General features: G+C 42.7%; 1 protein-coding gene across 1 annotated transcript; it reads left to right on the top strand.

Annotated features, from left to right (window-relative positions):
- Nucleotides 1–1,180: 1,180 nt before the first annotated feature.
- On the top strand, nucleotides 1,181–9,908 carry LOC113509353 (calcium-independent phospholipase A2-gamma-like). The gene is made up of 8 exons (XM_052899488.1): nucleotides 1,181–1,778; nucleotides 2,927–3,243; nucleotides 5,186–5,323; nucleotides 5,621–5,707; nucleotides 6,007–6,205; nucleotides 6,300–6,386; nucleotides 6,470–6,588; nucleotides 7,918–9,908. The coding sequence occupies exons 1-8, from the start codon at nucleotides 1,658–1,660 to the stop codon at nucleotides 8,605–8,607; spliced, it is 1,758 nt and encodes a 585-aa protein (XP_052755448.1). The 5' UTR covers nucleotides 1,181–1,657; the 3' UTR covers nucleotides 8,608–9,908.
- The last annotated feature ends 5,691 nt before the right edge of the window (nucleotides 9,909–15,599 follow it).

The raw sequence follows: 15,599 nt of genomic DNA, 5'->3' as shown, positions 1-15,599 counted from the left end.
TATTTTTTACAAGCGATTTATTTTATTCCCTGTCTTGATAAAAATTTAACGGTTGGCAATCACTGCCACTGAACTTGTTAAAACAAAATTGCCCTATTTTTACTATCACCTTAGAGCCCGCCTCAAATAGAGGTAGGTAGTGATCTCCACAAGCAATTGGCGGTAGAAGATTTAGAATAAAGGGAAGAGGAATGAACAGAAAGTTTGAGACTTGTTTTATTTGCTCATCAGTGAGGTCTAAATAACAGGAGTCAGCATAATTGAGAATACTGGTAATGTAATTTTTTTTATGGCTGATAATAGAATTGTAGCCTCCCTCCGCTATCGGTATACGCCGGCGGGGCACCAGTGAAGGATGATAGGTGAGGATGAAGCAGGTCAATTAGGCCACCGTGACGAATCTAAATCAATCACGATAGTTTCCAAGGAAAACCACAATAAGGTTGATCTGATATAGTATATTTTGCTAGAAATGGGGCTACTAATCCCCATTACTAACAATTCCTCCTCCCACTGGTAATGTATTAGCACCCCATCAAAAACCTATTTGTGTTTTTAATTAATAATCATATATAAAAAACGAGAAAAATATAATGTTGCAGTCAGAATCCTCATTATTGTGATTAGGTACTTAGTCAGGTAGGTCCGTATAAACTGCGAACAACATTTAACATTAAGTTAATATTTATTGTAAAATTTTATTTTTATTGTATTGCACTATAAAGGGCAGTGATAATGAAAAATACCTACCTAAAGAATAAATAATCGTATCCGAATAATATGCAGTAAGTGATAGACATCTGTACACTAATTGCCTTGACGCAGAAGTTGTTTTGGAACCGTTACAAAAAACGATCACACGATTTTTGTTTACAAAACATGATGACGGTTTCATAGAATCGCGCGAGGGGTGTGTGGCGTGTTTTCGCACGGAAGCTATAAACATTGTATGTAAACCACTGACGCGAACGAAAATTGATCAGTTACAATTTTTCATTCGCGGAAGCAACAATTATAATCAAATATATAGTTATAATCAGACATAAAAACAAGAATATCATATATAAAAAAATAAAACCGTGACTACTTGTACGAATATTGCACAATGTGGACTTAACCTAACTACCTACTGTCTGATCTATTGAACCCTATCATGAATATATATTTAGCTCAGGTATTTAGACATCTATAAACCTTATGTTTAGATATCTATGAAACAAAAGTGAAAGTGATAATTTTCGTTGTGATTGGCAGCATTGACAGATCATTCGATCTGACGTCAAGTTGACGTCACTGAAACTGTCACCGATTGTCATATCAGTTCGGTGATATAAGTTTATTTATATTATTCCGCAACGGTCGTGTTGTAGTATTGAACTTCGAAGAGTAATTTCTAGATGAGATTACGAAACAAACGTTGATTAACTATAACTATCTACTTAATTGAAATAAAAATATCAACCGTCTGTGCGTTGCCTTGGTTTTTCGGTTATAATTTTAACAAATACATTCGAAGGCTACTGTTAGTCGTGTTCAATTCTAGTGTTTTCTTTTCTCGAAGTTCGTATTGAATTCGTAGCGTGGAACTATAAACCTTGACTTGTCTAGCGTCAATGTTAAATTTTATGTACTATGTAATGTGAATTATTGAATAAAAATGTCGTCGTTGGGAAGCCAGTGGAGATTAATTAGACATTATCTCTCTGTATCCAATTTGAATGCAGAACTCGAGAAGCTGATACAGAAAATTAAACCTGTGACTCCTGAACAGTGGGACAGTAAGTTGTACAACATATTCTCGAACATTACAACATTAGTTACTATTTCGAATCTGATAGTTTACAGTGGATATTGTACCAAAGTGCATAACAATGGGTATGGTATTATTTCTGATTCACCTAAAATTATTGCAGTAGCCAAGTTCTGTTCATGCCTCTTGGCTTGAGATGAGCAGCATCAACATTGTCTTACATGTTACATATCAAAATAGCTGGGGGGAAAGAGATTGTAAGTAATGCACACTACCATTCTTGCACTCCCATTGCTAGCAATATGGGGTACATTGCTGTCTGGTCAGGTTGACCTCCATTTGATCCCCCCTGGAAACTATCATGTTGAATTCCAGGTGTATTTATCACAATGGGCTAACTGCTCTTTCATTTTCACTTATCATCCCTAACTGGTGCCCAACCAGTGTATACCAATAGCGCAGGTGGGGTTACCATTCCATTAAAAAAAATAGCCTAATGGTTACCACACACTAGATAGTGGGCTCGATTCTGATATGCCATTCATTGTTTTTGTATCTAAAGTAAAAATTTTAAATGTGTAGTTCAACAAAAGTTTTTCTTTTTATTTCGAGTCATCAAGAAGTGAACTTGAAGTAGTCTGACTCAAACCTATACATTTGATGTTGCAGATTCTTATAACAATTTTGCTACAATATCAAACTTATTATGTTTATGACATATATATAAATATAACATATGTATACATAAATTAATAATTGCAATCTAACTAGATTGAACTACTGAACCACAAAAAAACTCAGTTTTGAACTCAAAACTGAGTTTTTTTGTGGATCAGTGATTAGGAATAGTTTAGAAATAGAATGGTGTTTCAGAATTTATCCCATTTATATTTATTGAAACTATATCAACCAATACAATGGGGTACAAAAGACAGACTTAAAATACTAATGTATAGAAAAGATGAGTAGATATTGCAGTGGGCAGCTTGCCCATTGTAATAAATAAAAATATCTGCTGATCTAATATGATGCTGCTGCTAATATGATTTGACTGCACTCTTTAAGATATCCACTGATTGTTTTAGTAATTATAGTTAATGAATAGCAATAATATCAACATATTTTAAATGAAAAGTAAAATTATAATTGTAATCAATTAATTACATTGTATTACAGATTTAATTAACAGATTTGAAAAAGCGGTATCTGTAAGACTGTTACAAGGAATAAAACAAATAGAGCAGACTGAAAATAAAGATCAATATGTGGTAAAGTCCACTACTGTTGAGGAAACAAAACCTGTTACCAAAGATAGCACCGAGAAAAATGAGGAGAAAAAAGAAGAGAAAGTTGATGATGGTCTGACGGTGGGTTCGGAGGCAAAGGAAATTACATTTGAAGGGCTGTGGCGGGGTCTCAAGTTGAAAAAAGACCTCACCTTGGGAAAAATGTCAGAGCCCAGCTGGAAGTCCAATAAACCAATCATCACTAAGGTACCTATAATATCAACTTTGTTCTAAATTTCCTTAGACATATTATTATTATGTTTTCCATAACGACCACAGTGTGACTGTAGATATTGATACATGAGATATTAAGAAATTTTAAAATAACTTTCCAATATCACAGCACAAGGATGAGTCAGGAACTACATCCATTCATGGTTGACTGCCTGTACTCACATACAAATAAGTTTGCCAACTCTTACATGAACTGTACTGTCACAATGTGGAATGGCCTTTCTCGAAACATGTTTCCTTCATCCTACTAGCTTGGATTCTTTATACATGGAGTGAAAAAGTTCTTAGTGAGCTGGCACTGACTGAGCTGAGTGGCAGTCAACCTTTTTGAATAAGGAATAAATACCCAATACAGCTTTCATTTTTATTAATAGTCAACTGATTTATTATATTCATGGACTACATATATTATCTCTGTGGTCAATTAGGATTTTAGAAAAAAAATTAAAGTAGAAAATTTTTTTTGAAATTCTTTCCAGAAACTCATTCTGTAAACAGGTTTCATGGAATGAGATTACTTTAAAATAATACTATCCTTAACTAGTTACATAGATTTTAATGTGAGAGTACAAGAGAATAACAGGAAACTGTGTGTGTGTGTGTGGTAATGCCTATAAATATTATTAAATTAATTTTAATATAAAAAGACTAGGTGGGCGTGATATGTGCATGCTAACATGATAACCTACTTGTTGATAATTTTTATGACAGAACACTTGTAATCTTCCACAGGTTTATTTTATTATATAAATTGTACAATGTAACATTTAGTGTTACACATATATTAAACATATTTAGAGAAAAGATGTAATGCTTGATAGTACACGCTCACTTACAATGACGAAAATATTGGCTCTTAACAAAATTAGTATGGAAATGACTAGAGTATTTTTTTTTTTTTTTTTTTTTTTTTTTTTTTTTTTTTTTTTTTTTACTAAAAAATAATTAAAATTTATTTAGAATAGATAAAGATATATACTAATAATAAGCGGTACAGCTGAAAAAAAAATATAATTGATAAGCTTTTTCTCTTATTTAAAGTTGCATAAACAATATTATTCCAGAACAAAATTATTCTAATCAAAGAGCAACAGTTCTCTTTTCACTGATAATTATGTCATCAAACTGAGATATGATTACATGAATGTACGTATCTAACTTGATATCAGTACAGATAATGCCTGAAAATAAATTGCTATCATATCTATTGTGGTGGTGCTCCTGTAACACGATTTTTTTTTTTTTTTTTTTTTTTTTTTTTTTTTTTTTTTTTTTTTTTTTAAGATATAGATTATTATTTGCATACAACAAACAATATTGCGTCATGAAAACAAAATAATAATGACATGCAGGAAATAATCACCTGTTTTTTTTTTTTTTTTTTTTTTTTTTTTTTTTTTTTTTTTTTTTTTTTTTTTTTTTTTTTATTTTTTTTAATTTTTTTTTTTTTTGTTTTTTTTTTTTTTTTTTTTTTTTTTTTTTTTTTTTTTTTTTTTTTTTTTTTTTTTTTTTTTTTATAAAACAAAGCTAAAAGCAGGTTGTTTTATATTTGTCTATAATCATCGCCTAATCTCAAATAGAGATGTCTTTCAGTTAATATTTTGGATATTTTAAAATGTTATTATAGATTACCCAATCGATTATTTCCTCATTTGTGTCATACTAATTTTGTTGTTTTTTTTTTTTTTTTTTTTTTTTTTTTTTTTTTTTTTTTTTTTTTTTTTTTTTTTGGGAAGCAAACTACTGCTTCTTTTACTGCGTTAAAACATAACATTCTTTAGTCTGCAAATATTCAGATATATATAACATTTTTATTAAAGAGATATTCTATAAAAAGTCGACTGCATGATCACTGAGTCAGGAATTTGAATCGTGCTTGGGTAGCGTAACTATTGGCCCCTCGCCGGTGTTGCAGACGTCAATCCACTCGCGCACGGCGTACGTGATCGCCGCCATTGAGGACGCGGTCGCCGAGCCCAGCCTGCTGCGCCGCGCACAGCACTTCGTCGACCACCTGCAGCAGTACCCGGAGGCCAGGGACTACGCCATCAAGGTGACACTTATTGAATACTCTACAACCTGCATCCGCGAAACGCCACTAGAGCAGCGAACGATTTAACGGTCCATCTGATTCAAAATAGTGACCGTCGCTTATAAATATAAAGCACCATGGACTGGGGTCCAGAGTACTGCGGTCAGTAAGTTTAAGTTAGACTAACATCAATTCGATCATAAAAATAATAAATAATTCTTTGATACCTGTTCAGTTATTATTGGAAATAGTAGATTTGAGTTCTTTTTCCAGCATAGCAATAAAACATAATTCATGTTATTTGTGTTGTAACTGCAGGAAGGCGCGGTGAGGGCGCTGCTGCGGGTGCAGGACAGGCTGTCAGACGAGCCCGTCGGCAGGGAGCTCGGCGGCATCGTTGCAGAGGTACACCCTCCACACGTGTTGCATATGCATTTACTCTCTCTTTGTTCAGGATGACTTTTACCATAACTCTGCGTACTCAGTACCTATACATTTTTTGTGATAATGAAATTGAGCTAGTCTGGCGCGGCTCGTGCGATTGAGCTCCACGACTACATAGACTCGAGCTATATTATTAGCTCAAGGATGATATAGCTTGCTAGAAGAAATAGTAATTATGGAAAATGTTGAAAGTCCGGAACATGAAGTGAGATCAATATTTGAAATTCAGTGCGGGCACGGCACGTATTGTCACATCGCAGGCGCTGGCGCTGCTCGGGTACGTGGAGCCGCCGCGCGGGCCGGGCCCCAACATCCTGTCGCTGGACGGCGGCGGCATCCGCGGCCTCATCGCCATCGACCTGCTGCGCGAGCTCGAGACCCTCACCGGCCGCCGCGTGCACGAGCTCTTCGACTTCATCATCGGTGTCAGCACCGGCGCCATCATCGCCTCCGTCATCGGTCCGTATTCCTCCTCCACTTGGAACTTTATGCATTTGTAGGAGGCTTCTCGAATTCCTCCAAGTAGTAAAAGTACTTAATATTTGTATTTCAGGTAGCGGAGTGGGCAATCTAGATACGGCCAGTGAGATGTATCACACATTATCGAAGAAAATGTTTGGCAACACTTCTGTGATCGGAGGTAATCATATACTACTAAGTATCGTTGGTGTCGTGTGTGGCTGGTGGTCGTAACATACCCATATAACGCTATGATGTGGACAGGCACGTCGCGCCTGGTGTGGTCGCACTCGTACTACGACACGCGCGCGTTCGAGGAGCTGCTGCAGCAGCACCTGGGGGAGCGCACGCTCAGCCAGTGCAACCGATACAACACGCCCAAGGTATCCTTGCTCATTATAATCTAATATCTATGATCTTATATGGATATGGACGGGTATATTGGGCCCCTTTACCTTGTAACTACCTTTTACTTGTTAGTAATAGATAAAATATAATTAACGAATTAAGGAAATAACGAAGGACGGACCGCCGCGCTTCCGCGCTGAGGAGAAGGACGATGTCTTGTTGAACCTGCATCCGGCGCCTCAGCGTCGGGAAGTACCGTACGTACTAAACGGAGGCAGCGTAGGTGAATCGCGAGCTGACGTAGGTCTTGTATATGGAGACCGTCGGCGTCAGCTTTCTCAAGAGGTCGGTTCGGAGAAGAATAGGATGGGGGAATACGCGCGCGATGTCCTTTGTTGACACTGAATTTATAATAGGGGCTGATCTACTTACCTCTTCCTGCGGTGTAATGGCGATAGGCTGTTTCTTCCCCCTACGGCCGCGGTGCATCCTAGCATTCAGTGGTGCCGCGGGCCGTAGGTTCGTTGGCTGGGATGCCGAACGCAGAGCCCGTCACCGTTGCAGATGCCCCACCTCCTAGCCTAGTCGGCTCGTACCGCACCGGCCCAGGTTGGCTAGTGGGGGACATCTCGCCGGAAGAGCAGACGCCTGGTCTGTAGGTGGTGGTGACGCTGCGGCTGCAGACGCTCTCCTACGCCCTTTGCTCTTGATTTCCCATGCGCCCGCCGCTACCGACGGCAGGGGAAGCGTTGGCACAATGCCCCTACGCCGAGCCTCCCTCTTGCAGCGGGTAGCGGCGGTCATTGTCCGTGCGAGCGCGGGCGCCGGCCGCCGGCTCTCCTGCGAGGCGGACGCGCCTGATAGAACGCGGCAATTGTTCGAGGCGTGGCCGAAAGTTTGGCACCGATGGTACTGTGCCATCATTATTGGTAGCGGGCCACTCCTCGAGTGATATCCGGTATCCACAACAGTTGAACAATACAAGTGAAACACACTGTGTGTTTCACTTGTATTGTTCACGGATGATGGGCGGGTATGACTTATCGAGCGAGGGTTGAGACTGCTAAATCGCTCCGTTGATCTGCGCGGTGCTGGAGGCCACGAGTGGCGGCGCAGATAGCACCGTTGCGCTGTCTCACGGTGCGGCAGGAGAGGCAAGGGGGCAGGCACGGGGTTCTCGATCATATACCTACATAGGACGTATTGTCTACGTAAAATATCTTGACCGGATTTTCGATGGCACGAGGGAGGGAACCGCTCAAGTGACTTGATAGGACATGTCGTACACGTATTAGGTGTAAGAGGGGGTAAGGGGGAGAAGGTGTAAAATAAGCGTGGTGAAATAAGATGTGGCGTGCGTGCAGATGGCGCTGGTGTCGTGCGTGGTGGGCGGCGGCGGGCCGGGTGGCGCGGGCGGCGAGGGCCGGCTGTCGCCGTTCGTGTTCCGGTCGTACGCGAGCGCGTTCCGCGCGCGGCCCGCGTACCCGGGCACGGCGCGCGCGCGCCTGTGGCACGCCGTGCGCGCCTCCGCCGCCGCGCCCACCTACTTCGAGGAGTTCCGCCTCGACGGCCTGCTGCACCAGGACGGCGGCCTCATGGCCAACAACCCGGCCGCGGTGGGCGTGCACGAGGCGCGGCTGCTGTACGGGCCGGCCGCCGCGCGCCGCGCCACGCTCGTGTCGGTGGGCACGGGCCGGCCGCCGCGCGTCGCCCGCGCCCGCGCGCTCGCCAACACCTCCTGGCGCGACAAGTTCGACACGATCCTCGACTCGGCCACCGACACCGAGGGCGTGCACCAGGTGCTGAGCGACGTGCTGCCCGACGGCGCCTACTTCCGGCTGAACCCGCCGCTGCTGCAGCCGTGCGCCATGGACGAGACCGAGCCGGCGCGGCTGGCGGCGCTGCGCGCGGACGCGGCCGCCTACGCGCGCCGCAACCGCCACAAGCTGGAGCGCGTGGCCGCCGCCCTCACGCGGCCGCGCCCGCCGCTGCAGCGCGCGCTCGACGCCGCCGCGCGCCGCGCGCGCCTGCTGGGGCTCGCGCCCGCCGACTGACCGCCCGCCGCCCGCCGCCCGCCGCCCGCCGCCCGCGACTACTGGCACCGGCGCCCGGCGACTGACCGCCCGCGCCCCGCCCGCCACCCGCCGCCCGCGACTACTGGCACCGGCGCCCAGCGACTGACCGCCCACACCATCCGCCCCGCCCGGGCGCGCTGGGGCTGAACACCCGGCGACTGACCGCCCGCGCCCCGCCCACCACCCGCCGCTCCTACGCGGAGCTAGCTATGTAGAATTATACCACGTCACCTGAGCCCAGTTTAAACTTTGTCCCCAAATATTCGTTATCCAATATCTCGTATATAGAGTATGAGAACCACGCGATTTACTGTAACTGTGTAATACTTAATTCGAATGCTTATGAGAAATGACAATTTTCTGCATACCTAATTCCAATCTTAATACGGTGTGTATTCGCACTCGCAAGAAACCTTTTTTTTTTGTTTTTTTTTTTTTTTTTCTTTTTTTCTCGCCCCTCCACATCTCGTTCATATAAATGCAATATTTACTTAATATTGTCTGTATTTAAAATACCGACAACAATTCTTATACGCTTTTTGAAAGCAATAAAATTGATTTAAAAATGTACTGTGTAAACAAGTGTTTTATAATTTTATTAATTTATTTATTGTAACTGAATGTAAAATATATGATATATGTTATAGCTTATAGAAAATATTCGTGGAACTCCTTAATTACTATGTAAACATCACTGCCACTTTCTATTCATAATCTAAAAAATTATGAATATTAAATCCTACTTTAACACAATTTAGATACTTCCTTGTAAGTTATTGATGTCCCAGTAATATCGCGGCTGTGTGTGTGTCTCTGTTAAACTAGTGACCACACATTATATTTATATAACAAAAACTATTAAACTACAAATGTTACATGTATTAGTCGTACCATTATAAGAATTACAGTAGTAGAATTTGTATTATATCTAGTCACTTGTGTAGGAAAAAAAAAAAAAAAAAAAAAAATGTCATTAGTTATAACATTGTATTTGGTTCAATTGTAAGCATAAATGCTTATCATGAACTACTACTTGAAACTATTATGTGAACTCTATGTATTAGTGAGCAAAACAAATTCGCTTACTTTCTGTTGGGATTTTAATATTTTATACTACTTTTGCTGTCCAGTACTGTGAGTTGTTATTAAATTCTATATGTTACAAACTGTTTTAATTAATATCCAATGTCATGACATTATAGTAAAATATCCTTTCAAGAAGTGTATTTCAAAATTGAATGCTATTTACGTAATATCGTAAGAGTCGACTAAGGAAACTTAATAGTCGATCGATGGACAGGAGTGTCCCCCCCCCCCCCCCCTTAAAATATCATCAGAAGCCTAAGTGCGGTTGCCAATCCGCCTGTCAAACATGGCGTGCATCAATATATATAAATTACGATGTGGATGGATATAATCTACCCATGCGCCAAATATCATTCAAATCCGTTCAGCCGTTTAATCATGATTGAGCAACAAACATACATTACACACTTTCACATTTACAATATGAAAAAATTCATCATATAGGGCATTAATTGTCCACGGCTGGATATATGCCTTCCCAGCGAGTGAGGGAGGGAGGGGGGGGGTGGCCGGTAGTTGGCACGCTCAAAGAACCGACATTTGATGAGGAATAAAGGTTCATGAATGGCAAATCTCGTAGAACCGAACGTAAACATCCACAACCCTATTCCACTGGGGGAGGATTGATAGTAACGGGGACATTAATCCTCATTACTGTTAAGTTTGTCGCGGTGAACCATCTGATCTGACTTCATCCTCTCCTATCATCTCTCACTGGTACCCCGCCAGTATATACACCGATAGCGAAGGTGATGTTATAATTTCGTGACCAATAATTCTGGTGAGGCGTGTAAATAGCCGTAAAACACGAAATTATAATTTATTTAAACTAGCAATTAGACACGGTAAATGTATCGAAATACCTACAATTAAAATGCTTCCCAAAGGCTTATTCCAACAACCACAGGCAAACATGGGCACAATACAAACACCACTGACCTGTAGCCCTGACCAGGGCACCTCCTCGTAGTAAGGAGTCGCTACGAGCTGCCACTAAGAGTTGGCGGGAGTGATGCTGTGCCCGGTCACGGAATCTCGACTCAATTGTCCAATTCCAGAAACAACAAGTCCACATACACACACGATAATGAAGCAAGTCTTTTGGAGTACAGTTCGGTATTTTATTCTTTATTGTACACAAAGGTCATTGACATGAATAACAAACATTATAGTGCACAAAGGCGAGCTTATCTCGAAAAAAGATTTTACACCATGAAATAACGCGGCGGAACAAAAAATTTTACAAAGCTGCTAGATCGCCATATTTTGAAGAAAAGGCGGGAGCCAATACGGGCGCCGACTGTAGCGCCCTCATCAGCGAAATGATCCCATAATTCAACCACAATACCAGCAAGTGTTAACAGTATGCACATAGATGGCGCTAAGGATAATGAAATTGTACGTTTATACCAATGACACAGAAAAAAAAAAACACTACATACCACTAAAACGACGACTACAACTGCAGGGAGGGGAGTCAATGAATACCACTTGTTCGGGACAGTTTAGTTCCAGGGGGCGGGGGGGGGGAGGAAAGGATTCACAGTAATGGGGATTAATGGCCTCATTGTTAGCAGGCCCTGTAAAGTCGATGTCCACGCAGATTCCCCCCCCCCCCCCCCCCACTTGTCTGAAAACCATTGTGAAAACATATATATGTATACCGAAAGCAGTAGTTACCTTTAAATTACCATTACCACTATATTATCATCAGTTTAAAGCCTATGGGGGAGACTTATGTTTATGTTTAGCGTCGATAGATAACGACTTAGAGATACGATGATCGAAACGATAACGAGAAATAGAAAGAAAAAGAGGGGGGAGGAAGGAGGAATCTATTGCATACGTGCGAGCAGTTGCATCCTCTCTCCCAATGGAAAGGAACGGAATGAAAGATACGATCACCATAATATATACATATATACCTATATACATAACCAATATATATATATATATATATATATATATATATATATATATATATACCATTTTAGGATTAGGCCTCCGCTTCCCCCCCCCCTCCCGCCCCAAACCCGATTCATTCAATGAAGATGGGGCACTAATTTCTCTAAATCTCAATATTCGAACTTCACAATAGATGGCGCACATTAAAATGTAGAATTCGAACTACTTCACAATAGATGGCGCACATGGAAAATATAGAATTCGATACAAATAAATTACAGCGGCTCAATATAACTGCTCATTGGATAAGCGATTACCTGCGGTTTAGGTTTAGGTTAGGTTAGGTTAGGTTAGGTTAGGTTAGGTTAGGTTAGGTTAGGTTAGGTTAGGTTAGGTTAGGTTAGGTTAGGTTAGGTTAGGTTAGGTTAGGTTAGGTTAGGTTAGGTTAGGTTAGGTTAGGTTAGGTTAGGTTAGGTTAGGTTAGGTTAGGTTAGGTTAGGTTAGGTTAGGTTAGGTTAGGTTAGGTTAGGTTAGGTTAGGTTAGGTTAGGTTTTTTTTTTTTTTTTTTTTTTTTTTTTTTTTTTTTTTTTTTTTTTTTTTTTTATTTTCGTTGGTTCGCAGTGGTATGATATACTAACATATGCGGTAATGATCGCTAATTTCTTATCTATGTGTTTGCGCTGATGTCGACGGAAGGGAGAGCTTCCGCTATTAGATACGTGAGCTTCTCCCACCGTGGACGTTTGCTAATGAATATGACAAGGTTCCCACATAGGCCCCTGCGGCAGCGGGAATGGCAGACGCGATTTGATACGGCTATCCATACACCACATCCGCAGGATTACTCGAATGTCAATGGGGGAACAAGGTGAATTGATGATGATGAATGTGGTAATGATGAATTGACAACTATATACACGGACAATGGAATGGAGGTGAGGCGAGTGTGATAAATGTACTAGTGGGAGTTGAAGACTTGTGAAGGTGAGGTAATATTAATTAATTAGTGGACGCAAGTAGTCTGTCATGATCTTAGTTGGCCGTTGAAAGCTTTAAGATTGGTGATAATGTGTTTTGCAAAAGTGTCGAATGAACTGATGGCCGATTCGTGTTTTAACAATTCTAATATGTTAAATGGGGGCAATCTTAGATTGTTGCAAAGCAAGACATGATTTAGTCTCTTCGGGCTAAATCTGGGGCAGTGTTCTAGAAGATGTTCAAAAGTCTGCGTAGTAGAATCATCACAGGGACAAGCGTCGTCAGCGGCTATATTGAAGCGATGCAAGTATTGCTTTGTATAGCCATGTCCTGTTAATATTTGGGTAATATGAAAGGAAGTTTTGACTAGCTGTCTAAATCTGGTGATGTCAGTTAATTTAGGGAGAAGAGAAATCGTATGACGACCTTGAGATGAGCTCTCATATCTTGCTTGCCATATGCGGTTATGTTCAGCGCGGATGTTATGCTTGACAAAAGACATGGGATATGAAGCGTAGGATAAAGAGGAGTGCGAGGCGGCAGCGTATTTCGCCGCGGAGTCGGCCGCCTCGTTCCCGTCTACGCCTATATGTCCCTTGACCCACACGAAGCTAAACGAACCGGATGTGCGCGAATGGATTTGTGCATGAGTTTGTGAGACCAGAGGGTGCGTATTGCTTCGATCTTGCAATGCGGCAAGGGCCGCTTGGGAGTCGGTTAATATGGTGATGTGTGAATGTGGATGAAACGAGTTAGCCCACGTGCAGGCTTTGAGGATGGCGAGAAGCTCGGCCTGAAAGACCGAGCAGGACCGATGGAGTTTGAACTTCTTAACAGCGATTTGCTTATTTTCAGAATATGCGACGAAAGCGGCCCCGGTGTCAGAATTCTCCAGCTTACTTCCATCTGTATAAATGGTGAGGGATGACTGTGAAGTGGTGAGAGATGAATAAGGAAGCGAAGTGATGGAGACTCTGACAGCAGGGTGGAGTAACTTATGAGGCGGGGTGGGACGCTCAAGAGACAAATCACTGCGCAGAAGATGCGTAGATCCTGTGAGTCGCGTTTGCTCAAGGTGATGGACTTCGAGAACTTTAAGGTCCAAGGGAGTGAGTTCTGCTAACGCGATCGCTGCAGTAGTGGACACAGTCCTAAACGCCCTAATAATTCGAATCGCAAATCCTCGCTGCATACTCAACAGTCTCCTCTTGATACCTTTCTTAAGAGCCGCTTGCCCCCATACACCAGCAGCATAGGTGATGATCGGCTCGACGACATGCTGGTATATAGTTCTGACGTTTTCGGGGTGGGCTCCCCAGGTGGGACGACAGAAGAGACAGAGTCTGTTGAATATGCGCGTGGCTTTGTCGATGATGAGCCGTACATGCCTATTAAATGACAGTTTTTCATCCAGTGTGACCCCGAGAAGCTTAAGTTCTCTCACAAAAGGGAGAGCGGTGTCTGCCATTCTGATGGTGGCTCCTTTGGCTTTAGGTGTGAAAGCAATAGCGTGCGTTTTTGAGGGGCTAAAAGTCAGCTTTACGCTATGTCCCCACTCAGTAATTTGGAGTAACGCGGTGTTGGTGAGCCTCTGTAAATCCTCGATTCTAGCGCTGTGTACCACGAGGAGTACATCGTCGGCGAAAGCCTGGATGTGACAACCTCGTGGTAGTTGGATATCGAGTAGCTCGTCTAGGATTATATTCCACATTATAGGGCCACACGCCGATCCCTGGATGCAGCCCTTCGTCAAAGACTTGGTGGCGCGCTCATCCCCGTAGTTCAGGACTACCTCCCTATCCTGGAAGTAGCTGCCGATGAGACCGAAGATGTTCTTGGGACAGCCGATGCGACGAAGGCCGTCAAAAAGCGCTGGCCACCAAGCATTGTCGAAAGCCGCCTTGATATCCAAGGAAACGGCGATCACCAATTCCTTATTTTGTTTAGCGGAGTGAATAACATCAAGAGCTGTGGACAGTGCTGCTGTGGTGTTGGTTTGCTCTTTGAAGCCGAACTGCCTGTTATTTAATTTCCCGCAATTCCAGCAGCAAATGTAACCCGCTTTATGAGTAGCTTCTCTAATAACTTGCCAAGCACAGACAACAGACCAATGGGACGGTGAGAAGAGAGATCGCTATAGTCGGTCTTATTTGGTTTAGGGATGATTTTAACAAAAGCTTTCTTCCATTGTCTAGGAAAGTACTGCAACTCGAGACAACGATTAAGAATGTCCGTGATGAGATTTGGGTATGCCAGGGCAAATTGCATGCATATATCGGAGGTCAAGCCGTCCAAACCAGGCGCTTTTTTGGGATTCATCGTTTTAAGAGTTTCCAGTACTTCCCCGACAACGAAAGGGGTTCGTCAGGTGTGTCAGGCAGGTCGTTGGTACGTTGCCTGAGGTCACGGTGTCTGGGAGAGGAGTCAAGTGAGTCATCAGGATAGAAGTGGTCAAGAAGGACCTTGGCGGTTTGTTGCGCATCAGTAGTGTGCTCTGTACCGATTTTGAGAGTGATAGGGGGACGCCGAGGTGCAGTTTCCTTGAGGAGACGATTGGTCAGAGACCAGACATTCTCTTTGCTCTGGCGATTGCAGAATTCGCGGAAGTTAGCCGTCGATGCATCTCTGAGCTCTTGCGCATACAGTGTGCGTTTGGCTTGGGTTTCCTGAGATAGACGGTCAATTTCATCCTGCGACTGGGAAGAGCGGTGTCTGACAGCATGAAGCCGACGATGGAGACCGATAACTTCAGCCTTTCGACTTTCCAGTGCGTCGGTCCACCAGGGAGGTCTGTAACGACCGCCGGGACCCTTGGGAGGCATGGATTCCTTGCAAGCCGCATGTATAATTTCAGTGGTCCTGTCCACAAAGCTTTCCAATCCGTATGCATCCAGACTGGATATGGGGATATCGAGAAGATCTGTGTGAGTCATAAGTGTGTGAAGTTCAGTTTTGAATTTGACCCAATTTGCTTTATGACTCTTATACCTGAAGGTGTAATG

The sequence above is a fragment of the Galleria mellonella genome, unplaced genomic scaffold, assembly GCF_026898425.1.
Source record: "Galleria mellonella isolate WM207_F2 unplaced genomic scaffold, CSIRO_AGI_GalMel_v1 utg571, whole genome shotgun sequence".
NCBI classification, from domain to species: Eukaryota; Metazoa; Arthropoda; class Insecta; order Lepidoptera; family Pyralidae; genus Galleria; species Galleria mellonella.
This window is presented reverse-complemented; position numbering and strand designations above follow the sequence as displayed.

Excerpts from the sequence above, each read along its gene's own strand:
- LOC113509353 (XM_052899488.1), top strand. The coding sequence starts at position 1,658 with ATGTCGTCGTTGGGAAGCCAGTGGAGATTAATTAGACATTATCTCTCT. Across the intron at positions 5,708-6,006 it reads TCGGCGGCATCGTTGCAGAG|GCGCTGGCGCTGCTCGGGTA; the intron begins GTACACCCTCCA and ends GTCACATCGCAG. Across the intron at positions 6,387-6,469 it reads CAACACTTCTGTGATCGGAG|GCACGTCGCGCCTGGTGTGG; the intron begins GTAATCATATAC and ends TGATGTGGACAG.